Source organism: Bombyx mandarina, chromosome 04 (assembly GCF_030267445.1).
Source record: "Bombyx mandarina strain Sakado chromosome 04, ASM3026744v2".
NCBI classification, from domain to species: Eukaryota; Metazoa; Arthropoda; class Insecta; order Lepidoptera; family Bombycidae; genus Bombyx; species Bombyx mandarina.
Window position 1 is genome coordinate 15,169,375 of NC_143211.1, and position 15,306 is coordinate 15,184,680.

Consider the following 15,306-nt stretch of genomic DNA (forward strand, 5'->3'; position numbering starts at 1 on the left):
CGCTCCGCCCATTTCTGCCGTGAAGCAATAACGCGTTTCGGTTTGCAGGGTGGGGCAGCCGTTGTAACTATACTGAGACCTTAGAACTTATATATCTCAAGGGGTGTGGCGCATTGACGTTGTAGTTGTCTATGGGCACCAGTAACCACTTAATACCAGGTGGGCTGTGAGCACGTCCACACATCTAAGCAATAAAAAAAATAATAATAATGAAAAACAATTGTAGAAACAATACATAATGTGTCTAAAAATAAGTTTTTTCGCTTCACGTCACTGAGTATTAACAACTATTAATAGCAATTTTTTTTACTACTTTATAACAGGCATTTTTTTTAATTTACAGTTTTAACCTTAATAACCAATTCTTAGAATGTGTAACCGACTAAAAAAAAGTGCTCCAAAGTTTGACACACATCATTCAAAGATACATAATAAAATAATGATTATTTTTAAAAACTTATATTATACCACTTCCTCTCTTATTGAAAATTAGCACTTTCCATCCCCTGGGTACCTTCTCCAAATTTGGAATAATACCATGCACTTCAATCAAAGGGGCAATCATATTATTTTGTGGCAAGCTAAATCAAATGAAACAGAGCTAGCTACATTTATATTTTATGATTAATTGTATTGTACGCCAATCGTTTATGTCTTGGTGTCGGAATAATTATTTCACTCGCAGACAACTCGTTAAAAGAAGCTCCGGTAAGCAAAGCAACTAGAGCTATTGTAAATAAATGTAGAATTCCAGAATAATATCTTTTTTTATTTAGCCTTAATCCTAAATAAGGGTATCAGTTAAAAAAAACATTTGACGTCATAATCAAATGATGTGTAAGTGGTTTTTGGAACGAAGATCCTTATGGGACGATGCGGAGGGGTACCCTAACCGGGAAAAAACGTCCGTAACGTAAGATTTTTATTAGTAATTCGCACAGTGTACGACTTAACTTAGTCATAACGTACAAAAAATAACATGTTTTTATTATACATTTTCTATAAATCATTGTGAATAAAATAAAGTTGATAGCTTTGTAAAGTAGTATTTTATTTATCAGTAAAAAAATTATACCCGAATAATTATTTTCTTTACACCTCGAATAGAACTTAAAATTAATATTTTTATAATAAGGAGCTTCGTTCCTATTCCGTATCCCACGACACCACACATCTTTTTTTATTGTGAATTTGAACATTTCTAAGGACAACTGTAAAGAGACCATGATCGCGTGCCTGTATCACTAAAGTATGTTCACCACAGTGCACACACTTTGTTAGGAAGACATTGAATATCGCTTAGTCATCCCAAGCCCCTAATTCTATTTAATAGATAGCACCTAACAGTACTTAATACATTTTTATTGAGACAAAAATAACACTAACTACTTTATATTATAACTTTGAATTTTCCCTATAGGCGAATTTATAAGAAGAATTAATGAAGAATGAGAATTTATAAGGCACACATAAACCTTAAATATATTTGCGGCACTTAATGCTGGTAAAGCTCTAAACACGTTTGTGATGGACAATCTATCTTCTATATATATAAAAATGAATTGCTGTTTTGTTGTATTTTATACAAAAGTTTAGGTCTTTTATTTATCGATTAAGACACTACGAAGGCTGCCGGGTCAGCTAGTTTCAAATAAATAACTAAACGGATGTAACAGCAGATTTCATTTCATTAAGATCCACTGGCTTGGGCCCTGCTTGCCTGACTACATCCCGTTATAATAACGGCTCTAATAACTTAACAAAGTTGCTTCCTACAAGATGTGCTCTAAAGTAGTAAACGTATACAACGTTACGACCTAAAACACTATAAAGTGCCTCAGACATAGTAGCGACAGTATTCCAAAGTTGTCTTATAGTGGTTCAATTGATCTTATGTAGGTATAGTTTAAAATGCTGAAGTGATTGAAAAAGATTCGGTTTCTTCGAATAATTTCCGCGATGTTTTTTAAGCTATCACATAGCTTCTATCGCGGGCCTTGAGCGCGGCGACTGAATCAAGAAATTCCGTAACGAAAATAACCTGACACCCCCATTACGCCTACTATGTAGCTCGGGTTCAACACATTCACACGTTGCGCTGGTGTAGTGTTTGTGAATAAACGCGCGGGGTGACGTCGCACTGCATGAGCATCATGAAAATTCTGCCCATCTCTCTCTCACGCGGTCTAGCTTATGAGTGTGAAAGGGACAGTTAATTTCTTGCTTTTGTTAATGTTCATAAATATAGCGTGGTCTTATTTTTATTATTGTTTTAATATTAAATTATTATTGTCTAATTGTAATTGCATAAGTTGATAAAAATGCTTTGCAATAGCTTTACCGCGGCAGTCCCCGAGTGCCACACGTCTTTTTTAGATTTTGTAACACTATTTGCACACCAAATCAAGTCATCGAAATTGAAAATCTAATTAAATGAAAAAATTAAATAGTGTTTTGTTGTGCTTGTATGATTTACGTACAGAAATTTAGAAAAGAACAAGCCCTAGGTTTCCTGATGATTTTTATTAATAGTGATACTAAATTTCGAATCGGTACTAAAGTCGTGACGATTCAAAAGCTACTATGAACGTCTATATCGATTTTTGTTAGTTTGTACGAGCTGTCAATAGTACACAGTTACTTAAAATAATTGGTAGCTGCCCCAGAATCGGAATATAGGTCTAGTGAATAATACAAGTTATTTACCATCCTTATTAAAATCTAATGTCAGTAATAATTCACATTAAAAAGTGAAATGTATCAATGTTTCCTCAACGATCCAAGTTAAGGACCATACGTCTGTATTCAATTACAACTTCGCAACGAAATGACGTTAAACCAAACGAAATAAGAAAGAAAAACAGAAAATTTATCGTGGTCTTTGAAGACGATGAGTTAATATTTATATTCAGTTGTACAGATCGCAAATTCCCTTGATGGAGAGTATTTACACAGAAACCTAGTAAACTGGTGGCTTCGAAACCAATTGATAAAATCGCCTTATGTTTATTATTTTTTTTATAGCCAAATACTATAGGTGCCAATGAATAGCATAGGTATATTGCGCCAAACATTAATCACGGTCAATTGAACTTCATAGATGACTTTGAAAAATGAAGTGAACATTTTATGAACAGCTGATGAAATACATTTACTTCTCTCCGCCGGATCATTCATTTTCTTTACTCGCGATAGGATCTGTTGTGAAATACAGAAGATAAAAATGAATAACTTTCTTTACATTTTTTTTGGATTTGGTTGGGATTAGCTCAGTTTTAGAATGACGACTCTACTAAGTTTCCGTCTTTCCCACCGATGGTAAAAGAGGAGTTAAAAATTAGGCAGAAATTTGATGACGATATTATTACACAGTAAGCAAATGGTATTACTAAGAGACATAGGGAAAGTGCTAGTGGAGACGATTATCAAAGCGAATGTTATAGACCTCGTAATATGGGTGGCGATAAAACTCTCGGTTTTATACAACCAGAATTCATGACTGCTTCACGGCAAAACTAAAGTTAGATAATAATCCCAATCCACTAATACCTAAAGCTGCGATACGATTCTATCTCTTTGTTGTGGATTTCAATACCGGCACAATGGTATTGCTTGATATGAGTTCATCTGGTTTTAAGCTGATGTGGCAAGTTTTATCCTTATGTTAGTGAGCTTGAGAAATTGAATTGCTTCTTCATAAAGTCTCCGTTTGAGATTTTCGCGTGTTCTAATGATCTCATCGACAGTATCCATTTTCAGGTACAAATGGACTTTTATCACTTCGAAAACACAAAGGTGCTGCCCCGACAGCTCCCCTTAGTTCTTTACATTATTACGCTGTTTGGTACAAACTAAAGATAGGTTATAGGAAAATGATACAAACAGATCTTTGCTTTTCCACGTTGACTTGAAACATATTTAAGTTGTTCTTGGCCGGGATTTTTTTCTCATACCCACCAATGTACTTAATGCCCACTTAGTTTTTTAATTTGTAAACCACTATTCCTTATAATTGGGGTAAGGAAAGAGCTGTGGAAGAGATAATCACCTAAAGGATAAGCCACCCGTCGCTCTCGCATATAAGAATGCGACTATACCATAATTCGAATTAAAACACATGCTCACGAACAAATTTTGAGGCGATGGAAAAACAACAAGTAATATAAATCAAACCCGTAGAAATTGTAATTGGCTTATTTTTTTTTTTTTATTGCTTAGACGGGTGGACGAGCTCACAGCCCACCTGGTGTTAGGTGGTTACTGGAACCCATAGATATCTACAACGTAAATGCGCCACCCACCTTGAAATATAAGTACTAAGGTCTCAAGTATAGTTACAACGGCTGCCCTACCCTTCAAACCGAAACGTATTACTGCTTCACGACAGAAGTAGGCAGGGTGGTGGTACCTACCTGCGCGGACTCACAAGAGGTTCTATTACCAGTAAAAATAGTAAGTAATATACTGGTGGTAGGGGGTTATGTAAGTCCACACGCTTAAAAAGTAGGGTGACTCATTTGAAAATGAGGAAAGGAAGCTGCTGCGATCTAAGGATGACAGGAAGATGTAGCCTGAGATACATTGCTTTTGTTTAATATTTGTAGATACATTTGTTTAATATTCGAGCAGAAATTATCAAGATATTGGAACTTTCCATTTGTGACATCAGTCTGCAATATTAGTAAAGCGATTGTGTTTTTTTATACGAAACTTGTTGAATCGTTTTTGAATCAGAATGGAGGAATGACGAAGGCATCCTTAGCGATTTTCCTGAATTTATCGGGAATATATTCGTGTTTTCCGCTCGGCTGACTTTGACTGAAAAGCCCCCACATACCTACCTGTGTTATTCGTGAATATTTCATAAAATATATTTTGAGTAAACTAAATGCTCCATTAAATATTCCGTAACATACCTTAGACGTGTGGTAATAATCTATTCTTTGTTGTAATCTATTGATTCCACATCCAGTGGTCCCATATCTTCTATGTAAAATATATATTCTTCTCTTTAGCAGATATAGAATCACTGCCTTCTGAAACTACTATCTGCAATACTACTGCAATATTGGACATATCGATGCTCTCGTCCTATTTTTGGAGCGAAGCAGTCAGGCATTGCTATTTGTAGTTAAAGCAGTCGTTATAAAATACGATAAAGACTTCAACCTCGTATCTCAAGGTAGTTAGCGAGACTAATGTTGGGATGTCTATGGGCTCCGATGAAGATTTAACACCAAGTGAGGTTTATGTGAGTTTCGAGTTCCAATATTTACGTTGAAGTCCACAAATTCCCTCAACCGCCCCGTAATTTAGTTGGCCGTATGCTTCGTCTGCTCAATTGGTAGTACAAAAACTTTGATCCATAATTTGACACAGACACCAAACGTCAATCGTGATTTTGAGATCTTTACATTCAATCTAAATTAAAAAAAAAATGAAATCACATGCTTGACTTTAAAAAAAAAACATTTAATACCATAGTCAATAGTTTTATATTACCTAAACAATGGTTACTTCGAATAGGTTCGTTCGAATCCTTAAAACTGCTCAACTGATAGTACAAAAACCTTAGATCCAAAATTTGACACAGACACCAAACGTCAATCGTGATTTTGAGATCTTTACATTCAATCTAAATTAAAAAAAATGAAATCACGTGCTTGACTTTTAAAGAAAAACATTTAACACCATAGTCAATAGTTCTATACTACATAAGCAATGGTTACTTCGAATAGGTTCGTTCGAATCCTTAAAACGCAGACAGTAATATTGTATGAGCACGTGATATAGATCAAAAGAGAAATGTTGAAACGACGATGGACAAAAACCAGGCGGACATCTGAAACGAGATTAATGATAACGGTACAGTTCTTTTATCGATTTCCAGTAAAAACCCGATGATTGAATTCATGTAAGTGAAAATTGGACAATGTTCGCGAAATTATCTAAAAAAGTAAGTTGTACATTTATTTAAAACTAGCAAACCCGGCAGAATTCGTAGTGCCTCAATCGATATATAAAAGACCTAAACTTTTGTATAAAATAAACTTAAAACAAACAAAAGAAATCCGTCCGAGGGGGTACACATCAAAGGGAAAACAAAATTGTTATTTTTATTTAATTCCGAGCATTTTCATATTTATCTACCTTTTAAACCTTCTCTGGACTTCCACAAATAACTCAAGATCAAAATTAGCCAAATCGGTCCAGCCGTTCTCGAGCTTTAGCGAGACTAACGAACAGCAATTCATTTTTATATATATAGATAGATATAATTAAAAAGTTCTTTCGAAATTCTTATATTGGAATAACGCGCTTATAATCGCATTCTAAGCAGACCTTCCAACCGGACACAGCTTGAACGAAATATGCTTCTAAATCTTATATGTTGTACGAAAAGTAGTTCTCAAATGTTGACATCTTCTGTTTATCACTCGTAGCATATTAATACAGAAATGCTACATATTTTGGAATCTTTTTAAGGTAATTTTTTATGTGTAGAGTGTGTAGTGTGTAGAGTTGATATATGTACGGGCCGCGTGAGCGAACATTACACTTTCACATATCATGACAGAAGGAACGAATGCAAGTTTTGTAGAGTGTTGCCTTGTTATGAAGGTACAAGTTACTTCGGTTGAAGATCCTGTGATAGATGTGAGATAGAGGAGTATTAAGATGTCCCTCTAGGGGCTATCGTACTTAATACTAATAGTTCTAGCACATCATTCTTATCACATTTGGCAAAAAAAACCCTCCATTATTTTATTTCTATCTGCAGAAAATATATCATTTTGAATGCCATTTCCTTTGACGTAGTAATCTGAAATGCGAAACCTATTTAATATTCGATAACCTTAAGATTGGGCACGAAATATTAAACACACTTTTCATTCTCAATTGCTTTAAAAGACAAAGAGAATATAGGTCGAAATCGGGTCACAATATTGCACACTAAGAGCAACGAAAGTAATTATTATGAAGCGAAATGAACAAGACGTTTCCATCTTCGTTTAGAACCAAGACACACTTACGTTAAGTTCTATGAAAGCTTCGGAACTTTTACTGACTTCATAATGTGATATCTTAAGTACCTTTTAAGTATGTTTAAATTATCGATTAATATTTGACGTCATCAAGATAAATTACTGACATGTTTTGTTATTTTCAGACCTCGTAATATCTAGACCGGTATATTTCAAGACTAAAGAATGAATATTTCATAATGGATAAAGACATTGTAATTCATTTTAACTTTAAAATTATCTATCATAAGAATATCATGATTATAACAGTAAATAATATTGCGTCATAGTTATTAGGTAGATAGAAGAATTGTAGTGAGAAATTCTAATCGAATATAAGTCTCTATATCAATTTTTTATAATAAATATTTATAATAATTCACGTATTGTTCTGCTGTTTACATCTATGGTAGAATGTGTGAATTCTTTTCTATCGGACGATAATTGTATATTTTCGTTCTGTAGCTTTGATTTGATATTATGATGTATTATGAACTACATATTCTTTTCTACAAAGAAAAGTCGTTTGTTTGAAGTCGTAGTCTGAAGAAGTTTGAAGTCATTGTGGCCTAAGGGATAAGACGCCCGGTGCATACATGTCGAGTGATGTAACGGTGTTCGAATCTCGCAAGTGGTTCCCAATTTTTATAATGAAATACGTACTTAACAATTACTCACAATTGACTTCCACAGTGAAAGAATAACATAGTTTAATAAAAACCAAAACCCGCAGTTATAATTTGTGTAATTACAATGGTAGCACGTCTTGTGAGTCCGCACGGAAACAGAAATGCGTTTTGCTTTGAAGGTTGGGGCAGCCGTTATACTGTAAAAAACTGAGACCTTACACCTCATATCTCGAGGTGGGTGGCGGAATTTACGTTGTAATAATATATGGGCTCTAATTACCACTAAACACTAGGTGAGCCGTGAGCACATCCACCCATCTAAGCTATAAAGAAAATAACATGTGTGCAATTCACACTTGTTAGAAGTGAAACCTTCAAAAATTAAAATACAATTAACCTAAATGTCTAAGTATATTATTAGTAAAATTTTGTCATTAGTAAATAATTGTAAATCACCTTTTATAGTATGAGGTAGCGCCCTCTGTGAATTGATATTTTAACTTCACGTTTATCCTAAATTAAAATTCGCTACAAGAGGTTTCATACACACGTTAGTATTAAAACATCTCACAGATGGCGCTGTATTAAAAATAAAATACTTTATACGTATGTTTTAAAGTATGTAGAAACTGAGCATTCTGTCTCACTTTTCCTCTCGATATTTCTCACTTGCTTGCTCCCTACTCTCACTCCATGGCTAGTTGCTTCATGCTACGTTCGCCCTGTCTTACTCTCTCTCAATCGGTCTCGATCGCTCTCTCTCTCTTTTTCGACACTTCCGTTGCATACTTGCGTGACGTTACATCTGTAAAAATTTTACACTGATGCGCTCAGCTAAAGAAGTTTCACTTCAAAAAAGCGGCTGCCATTAATTTCCAGTTATTTCTGTGCTTATATTCCGATGAAAACCAAAAAGTGTATAAATTACCTAAGGCGTTATTAATTTGAGCCTCCAATAACATTCTAATATCGATGTTTGATTCTACTTAAGCCCCCAAGAAAACCATTGTTCGGAAAACCAATTAATTTTCGGCGCTTGGCTTTAATTTTGTTCGTTTACATAATATTTAATCTTGTAAAGCCTAGCGAATATTAGGCATTTCTAGTTTAATTAAACCTTCTATAAATTGTTTTATTGCAAGGAGAACTATAAAATTTTGAATTTCGACTCGATTTGCTTAGTTCACTGAAATTCTTTGTTCCTTTTTTTCGAAGTGAAAACTTCTTTAGAATCGTTGTGATTTCAAACCGGATGCAACGGAAAAAACGACAGGTAAGAGACACAAATACAAAAATGTGTAGGATGAAGCCAGCAAAGAATGAGAGAGAAATATACATACTATTTAATACAGCGCCATCTGTGAGATTTTTTAAAACTAACGTGTGTATGAAAGCTCTTGTAGTGAATTTTAATTTAGGATTATACGTAAAATTAAAATATCAATTCACAGAGGGCGCTACCTTACAATTATTTACTAATGACAAAATTTTACATATACTTAAGACGTTTAGGATAATTGTATTTTAATTTTGGAAGGTTTCACTTCTACCACGTGTGAATTGCACACATTTTGTTTTTTTAATATTTACGCTATGTATAATTTTAAAATCTCCTAAATCTTCTTTAGTAGACTACAAATGCTGGGAAAAATAAAAGGTGGTTAACAAAATATTCAAACGTCGACGAATAACACTTTACTCGTCCGTGGCTAAGAAAATTGTAAAGCATTCAAATCTTTCCGAAATGACATAATTACATATAATAAAAAACAAGAGATTAAAGTTTAAAAATTGTTTTAAATATGTTATATCGATATGCAAAAACTGATAAAAGGTACACAATATTCAGACACAGTAAATATACAGCTGCAATAACTATACTAATATATGAATCTACAGTGTTTTTTTTTTTTTATTGCCCTTGTAGGCAGACGAGCATACGGCCCACCTGATGGTGAGTGGTCACCGTCGCCCATGGACTTCAGCAATGCCAGGGGCAGAGCCAAGCCGCTGCCTACCGTTTAATACTCTCCACAAGCCTCGTTTGAAGAAGGACATGTCATAGCGCTCGGGAAACACCGTGGAGGGGAGCTCATTCCATAGCCGGATGGTACGTGGCAAAAAATACCTCTGGAAACGCACTGTGGATGACCGCAGTGGCTCCAGGTAGTATGAATGAACTCTACTCCGGTGGCGGGCGGTGCGATGGTAAAAACGAGATGCCGGTATCATCTCGAACAATTTGTTTTTGCGGATGCTCCGTTATAACTACTGAACCATGCATCCGATTGACTTGAAACTTGGTATCAATATAGAAAATACATGTACTTAATGGATAGGCTTATGTTTATATGAGTGTTGGACTCCCTACACCAGTTGCGGCGAGATAATGATGAGAATCTTTGTGGGGATGAGAAATAATAATGTTAATTTTAAATGGCCAGCGAAGCGGACGGGTACAGCTATATGATATGTATATATTTGGCAACATTTCTGGTTTGGCTTTTCTGATGTGAACACGACTACAGTATCTATAAAGTGATAACATTTAATCGACTCAATATTTCGTTCGGTTTTGGCTGTGTCAGTATAGATTTATGTAAGCTTGAACGAATGTAACGTAATTAATATACATTTTTGGTAACAAAACAATAATTTGATAAAATAGAGACAACAAAAACTTTGTACTTTCTAACTTAGCCATAGCATTGCCACGCCATTTACTGGTGGTAGGACCACTTGAGTCCTCACGAGTAGGTACCACTAGGCAGGGATTGCGTTCGAGAAATTTTGTTTTATTAATTTCTGATTTTATATTATGTCTGTCTATATTTTAATATGATTCATAGAAAAAAAATTCAAGGTATCGATTTAATGAACAGGCTGTTTTAAACTTAAAATCGTGTTTCGTGAACAGTTCGCGAACAAACTATACGATGCTATACTTTTTTTCAATCTACCAGGATATTTAAACTGATATTTATTGACAAATCACATCGATATATTGTTGAGGCCGGACTCATAAGGGCTTCGACTTTAAAAAGAGCCTTACAATGTATTTATTTTGTATGGTCCTTGTCGACAGACGAGCATTACAGAAGCAACAGCCAAGTCGCTGCGTATCGATGAGTACTCTCCTCAATCCTCGTTCGAAGAAATGCGTGTCAAGTTATTGGAAACTTTTCAAGTCATCACGGCCTAAATGCGCGGATTTTTTGATGCTTAAATCCTTCGGATAAAATTTTATCCTGATAATTTACTTGACAAAAGTTCACGAATGACGTATATTATTATTATGAAAGTTTTTTTTTTTGACAGTGTTTTACGGCCCTGGATCCGAGTTCTTATGAGCCCGTAGTAAAGTCAAAAATTCACTTCAATATTATTATTATGAAGGAATCATATGGTGTGACAAAAATCAAACTGACAAAAATTGTAGTTTGCGTTATTACTAGTGGTAATTTTTGTGAGTCCTTTTACGGATATGCACCACCGCCCAACCTTTTCCTTTCGCAAAGCCGTAACGCCTTACGGTTTAAAGATGTTATGCTACATATGAGACTAACACCCCTTGTGTCAAAGTCGATGACAGCATTAAGGCAATATTGTTTATGAGCTTCGGTGACCACTTAATGTCAGGTGGATCGTAAGCTTTTTATATGCAGTGATAATAAAACAACAAGTAAAGGATGTTCCTCAAGTATGCCCAAGAATATTACGTATTTTGCGCTAGTAGACAAATTAATGTTTTTGACAAAAGAGGAAAACTGTGTGGCACTTACTACATGAAGCCATTCATTTTTTGGGGTAAAACCAACTTAACTGGTTAGACCTTCTTGCTAAAGTTTTAAAGCTGAAGTCTCAATAAACTACTAAATATATAAATACTGAATACCTTGGTGCTACATGGTAAATAATAAAGAAATTGGGAAATTTAATTTGTATATTGTATTCTGTGAAGAAAACCGTTGGACAATTATAACAAACAAAAATATAGCGTGCAGCTCGCAACGTCAACCGCGTTGAATTTATAATTGGAATGTAATGAAGGACGCGATATTTTTCAGGTTAAAAAAGCGTTCTCGACTCGGCTGCTAAGTAAACAAATGACACACGAACCAACATAAGAAATCTACAAAAATGGACTATTTATTTTTAACGGACGAATTATTATTGTTTTCGAAATTCTTCAATAGCTTTAAATAGCTGTTCTGTTCTGTTCTGTTTCTCAGAGAATTCGCAGTCATCTAATTGATACTATTTATTTATATATATTTTTATATGTACTTATATATTTATGTACATTTTTTTTTTATTTCTTAGATGTGTGGACTAGCTCACAGCCCACCTGGTGTAAAGTGGTTACTGGAGCCCATAGACATCTACAACGTAAATGCGCCACACACCTTGAGATATAGTTCTAAGGTCTCAGTATAGTCACAACGGCTGCCCCTCCCTTCAAACCGAAACGCATTACTGCTTCACGGCAGAAATAGGCGGGGCGGTGGTACCTACCCGTGCGGACTCACAAGAGGTCCTACCACCAGTAAAAAATTATGTCTATATTTATGTATATGTACACCTACCAAGTTCATCTCTGCACCCCCCTAAGGTAGACTGTCAGAGAATGCCTATGGCATTAAGTTCTCCTATATACTGTCTAGTATATAAAGTTATAAATAAATAAATAAAAATAGCGTACGTAACGTCTTTGCTCTACACTTATTACTTGCCTGCTTTATGACAGTTTCTGTACTATCTAATCTGAAATGTAATTAATACTACCTCTGCGTTCTATCACGGTGCGTTTCCAGATATATTTTTGCCACGTACTACTGTCCGGCTGTGGAATGAGCATTCTTCTACTGTGTTTCCCGAGCGCTATAACATGTCCTTCTTCAAACGAGGCTTGAGGAGAGTACCTAACGGTAGGCAGCGGCATGGCTCTGCCCCTGGCATTGCTGACGATCATGAGCGACGGTAACCACTCACCATCACGTGAGCCTTATGCTTGTTGTAACAGTTTTCGTGCTCATCGATGACCACAATATTTTAATGTCGACCACTAAAATAATTAAAATTAAAATGTACGTAACATTTTGGTTTTAATTCTTTTGTACTGAACTTAGTGTCTTCTTCAAAATGTTTCAACAAATCTAAACATTAATTGTAAACTTTCGTAAAACGCAAGAAAGTCTAAAGCTGTAAAAAAATATTTAAGAATCTTACCTATTCGATTCTTAAAAATATTTCTCCTTAAGCATTCGGAAATGCTCTATTTAAGTTCATTTAGTTTTCAAATTATTGCTTAGTCCTTGACAAGGTGAGTTAAAGTTAATTTCCTAACAATTGATAGCTTCTGAATTATCTAGTATGAGGCTATTGTCATAGTTTCAGGGAGTATATCCAGTGTTGCTATAAGCAAAGAAAGATAATTTTTGTATTACTAAATTGCTTGTCATTTATGTTAACCGCTTTTTTGAGTTATAATCATTTGTGGAGTAACGATATAAAATTGAAGAATGTACCTGTGAATAGTTTTACTTCAAAAATAGCTCACTTATTTGAATTCAACAAAAAATATTGTATTAAATCGAATCTGTCTTCAAATTTAAGATGCGGCTGCAAAAGAAAGTAAAAGTTACTATCGAGCATAGAATTATAGAACGACCACATACCTGGTAATCCTGTATATCTCCTCATCTTCTAATCTTGTTCAACAGCAGTTCAGTCGAAGAGCATCAGCGTCGCAGAAGACCTGTGACACAAACACTCGCCACTATTAAACACCTGCGTCCAAACTCCGATAAATTACAAACTTAAACCAAACTTTGACAGCGGATAAATTATTTCATAAATAGGGATTAAAGCTGGGAAGTGAGGAGGAGGGCTCCAGGGATTTATGGAAATTATCCGAAGAGGAAGGGCTAAAACATATCATTAAAGTCGTAAACTCATCGGCGCGAAACTCATTCGCGTTCGCAATGTTTCCCGAAGAGCCAAGGAGCGGACCGTATCGCAAGCGGTCGAGTTCGCTTCTGGGCTAAGAGAAAGCTTGGGCGGCCGCGCGTTTGGGCGGCGGTGGCGGCGCGACGCGGCCGCCCTAGGCGCGCCCGGTACTAGGCGAGCATATCGCAACGGAGATACACGAACATGTGCGTCGGGACGCACGGCGCATGCTCCCCGATAGGGAAAGCTGGAAAAAGCACAAGGCGAGACCGAGATAAAAATACCACTGTGACTGAAGTGCGATAGAGACGGAATAACGCTAAATTGGGAAACGTCAAGCAGTCTGAAAAGTTGTATTCGGAGTTAGACGCACACTAGCGTGCATTTAATGTAGAACTTTGCTGAAGTTCGATACTTGAAAAACTCCTTCTTTCAATAAATTTTCTTGAATATCTGAGATATTTTGCTATCGGTTCATTTGCACTATTAATACCACAAAGTAGTAGCAGGTTTATTATAAAATTATAATATTTCCTAAATGAAATATTGTACTACATGGCTGCTTTGAAGCAGTATCTTTGTGAATTAAAATCATATCATGGATTAAATGATCTCTTGAGAATATTCTCTTGAGATATTAATCTCAGGAGATCATTTAATCCAGGATATGATTAAAGCAGTAATCTCCGACTTCTATTTCATCATCTTATTGAAATATCTCCGCCGTATTTTTCTACGTACTTCTCTCTACTGGGAGAAGTGTAATATCCTCTCTCATGTCCATATAAATATACCTGAGAAATACATCTTAACACAATTACAATTTATCTGACGATCCTGTAAAATAATTATTAACTAAAAAAAATGCAATATCTGTCAAGATCAATGTTTGTTACTTTGTTTTTCTTTGAAAGCTTATTTTTGTAAAATATAATTTGACATGGAATAATTTAAAATAATTTTGGGCTGTGCTATGTAGTATTGAGATTAAACTATTTTTGTAAGCAATTTCAACTGTCTTGATGTAGGTAAAATGATGGCGTGAACAGCTTACTTCGATACTAATAAATAAGGAAGAATGCTAAAACATCGGTAGGGCGATGTCGGAATACTGAGGCCGATATAAGGCATCTCGAACTCAATGATGATGATAGTGATGAATTAATGAATGATGATGAATGATTGAATTATGATAAATGATTGAATGATGATGAATGAATGATGATGAATGATTCAAAATAAGACTTAATACTTCCTTCATAAATACTATTATTTAACGAGCTCTTACCACGGTTTTTAGTTTTAATGAATTTCTAATGTTTCCACAACGTTGTAAGTTCCGTGGTCATGGGGAGACAGTTTCCTCGCTACATCTAAACTGTCTCGCTGTGGTGAGAACCCATTAAATAGAGGCATCTATATTGTAGACAAGCTTGAAAGTTTAAAGCAGTACCGAAAGATGCTATCCATAGAATAAAAATAAAGTAAACACTCAATAATAATGTATTATTAAAATTGCCATAACATTTTTTTTAACTTCACTGATCTTTTTTTTTTCTTTGTTTATAGTTTTATTGATTCATCTGTTTCAATAAGTATGAAATGAGTTTACTTACAAAAAATGTTATTTCATTAAGAAGTTTAACTAGTAATGAAATATGTATTTTTTATTTATTTGATACTATATTTTTATTTTATTTTAG

General features: G+C 34.9%; 1 protein-coding gene across 2 annotated transcripts in view; it reads right to left on the reverse strand.

The window, feature by feature from the left end:
• Positions 1–13,702, reverse strand: part of Pde1c (Phosphodiesterase 1c) — a 474,080-nt gene extending 460,378 nt beyond the window's left edge. For both annotated transcript variants that reach the window (XM_089727139.1, XM_089727137.1), the window contains exon 1: positions 13,333–13,702. In XM_089727139.1, the coding sequence (XP_089583265.1) occupies positions 13,333–13,357 (25 nt within the window). In that variant the 5' untranslated portion in view covers positions 13,358–13,702. The remainder of the gene's footprint in view (positions 1–13,332) is intronic.
• Between the last annotated feature and the right edge of the window lie 1,604 nt (positions 13,703–15,306).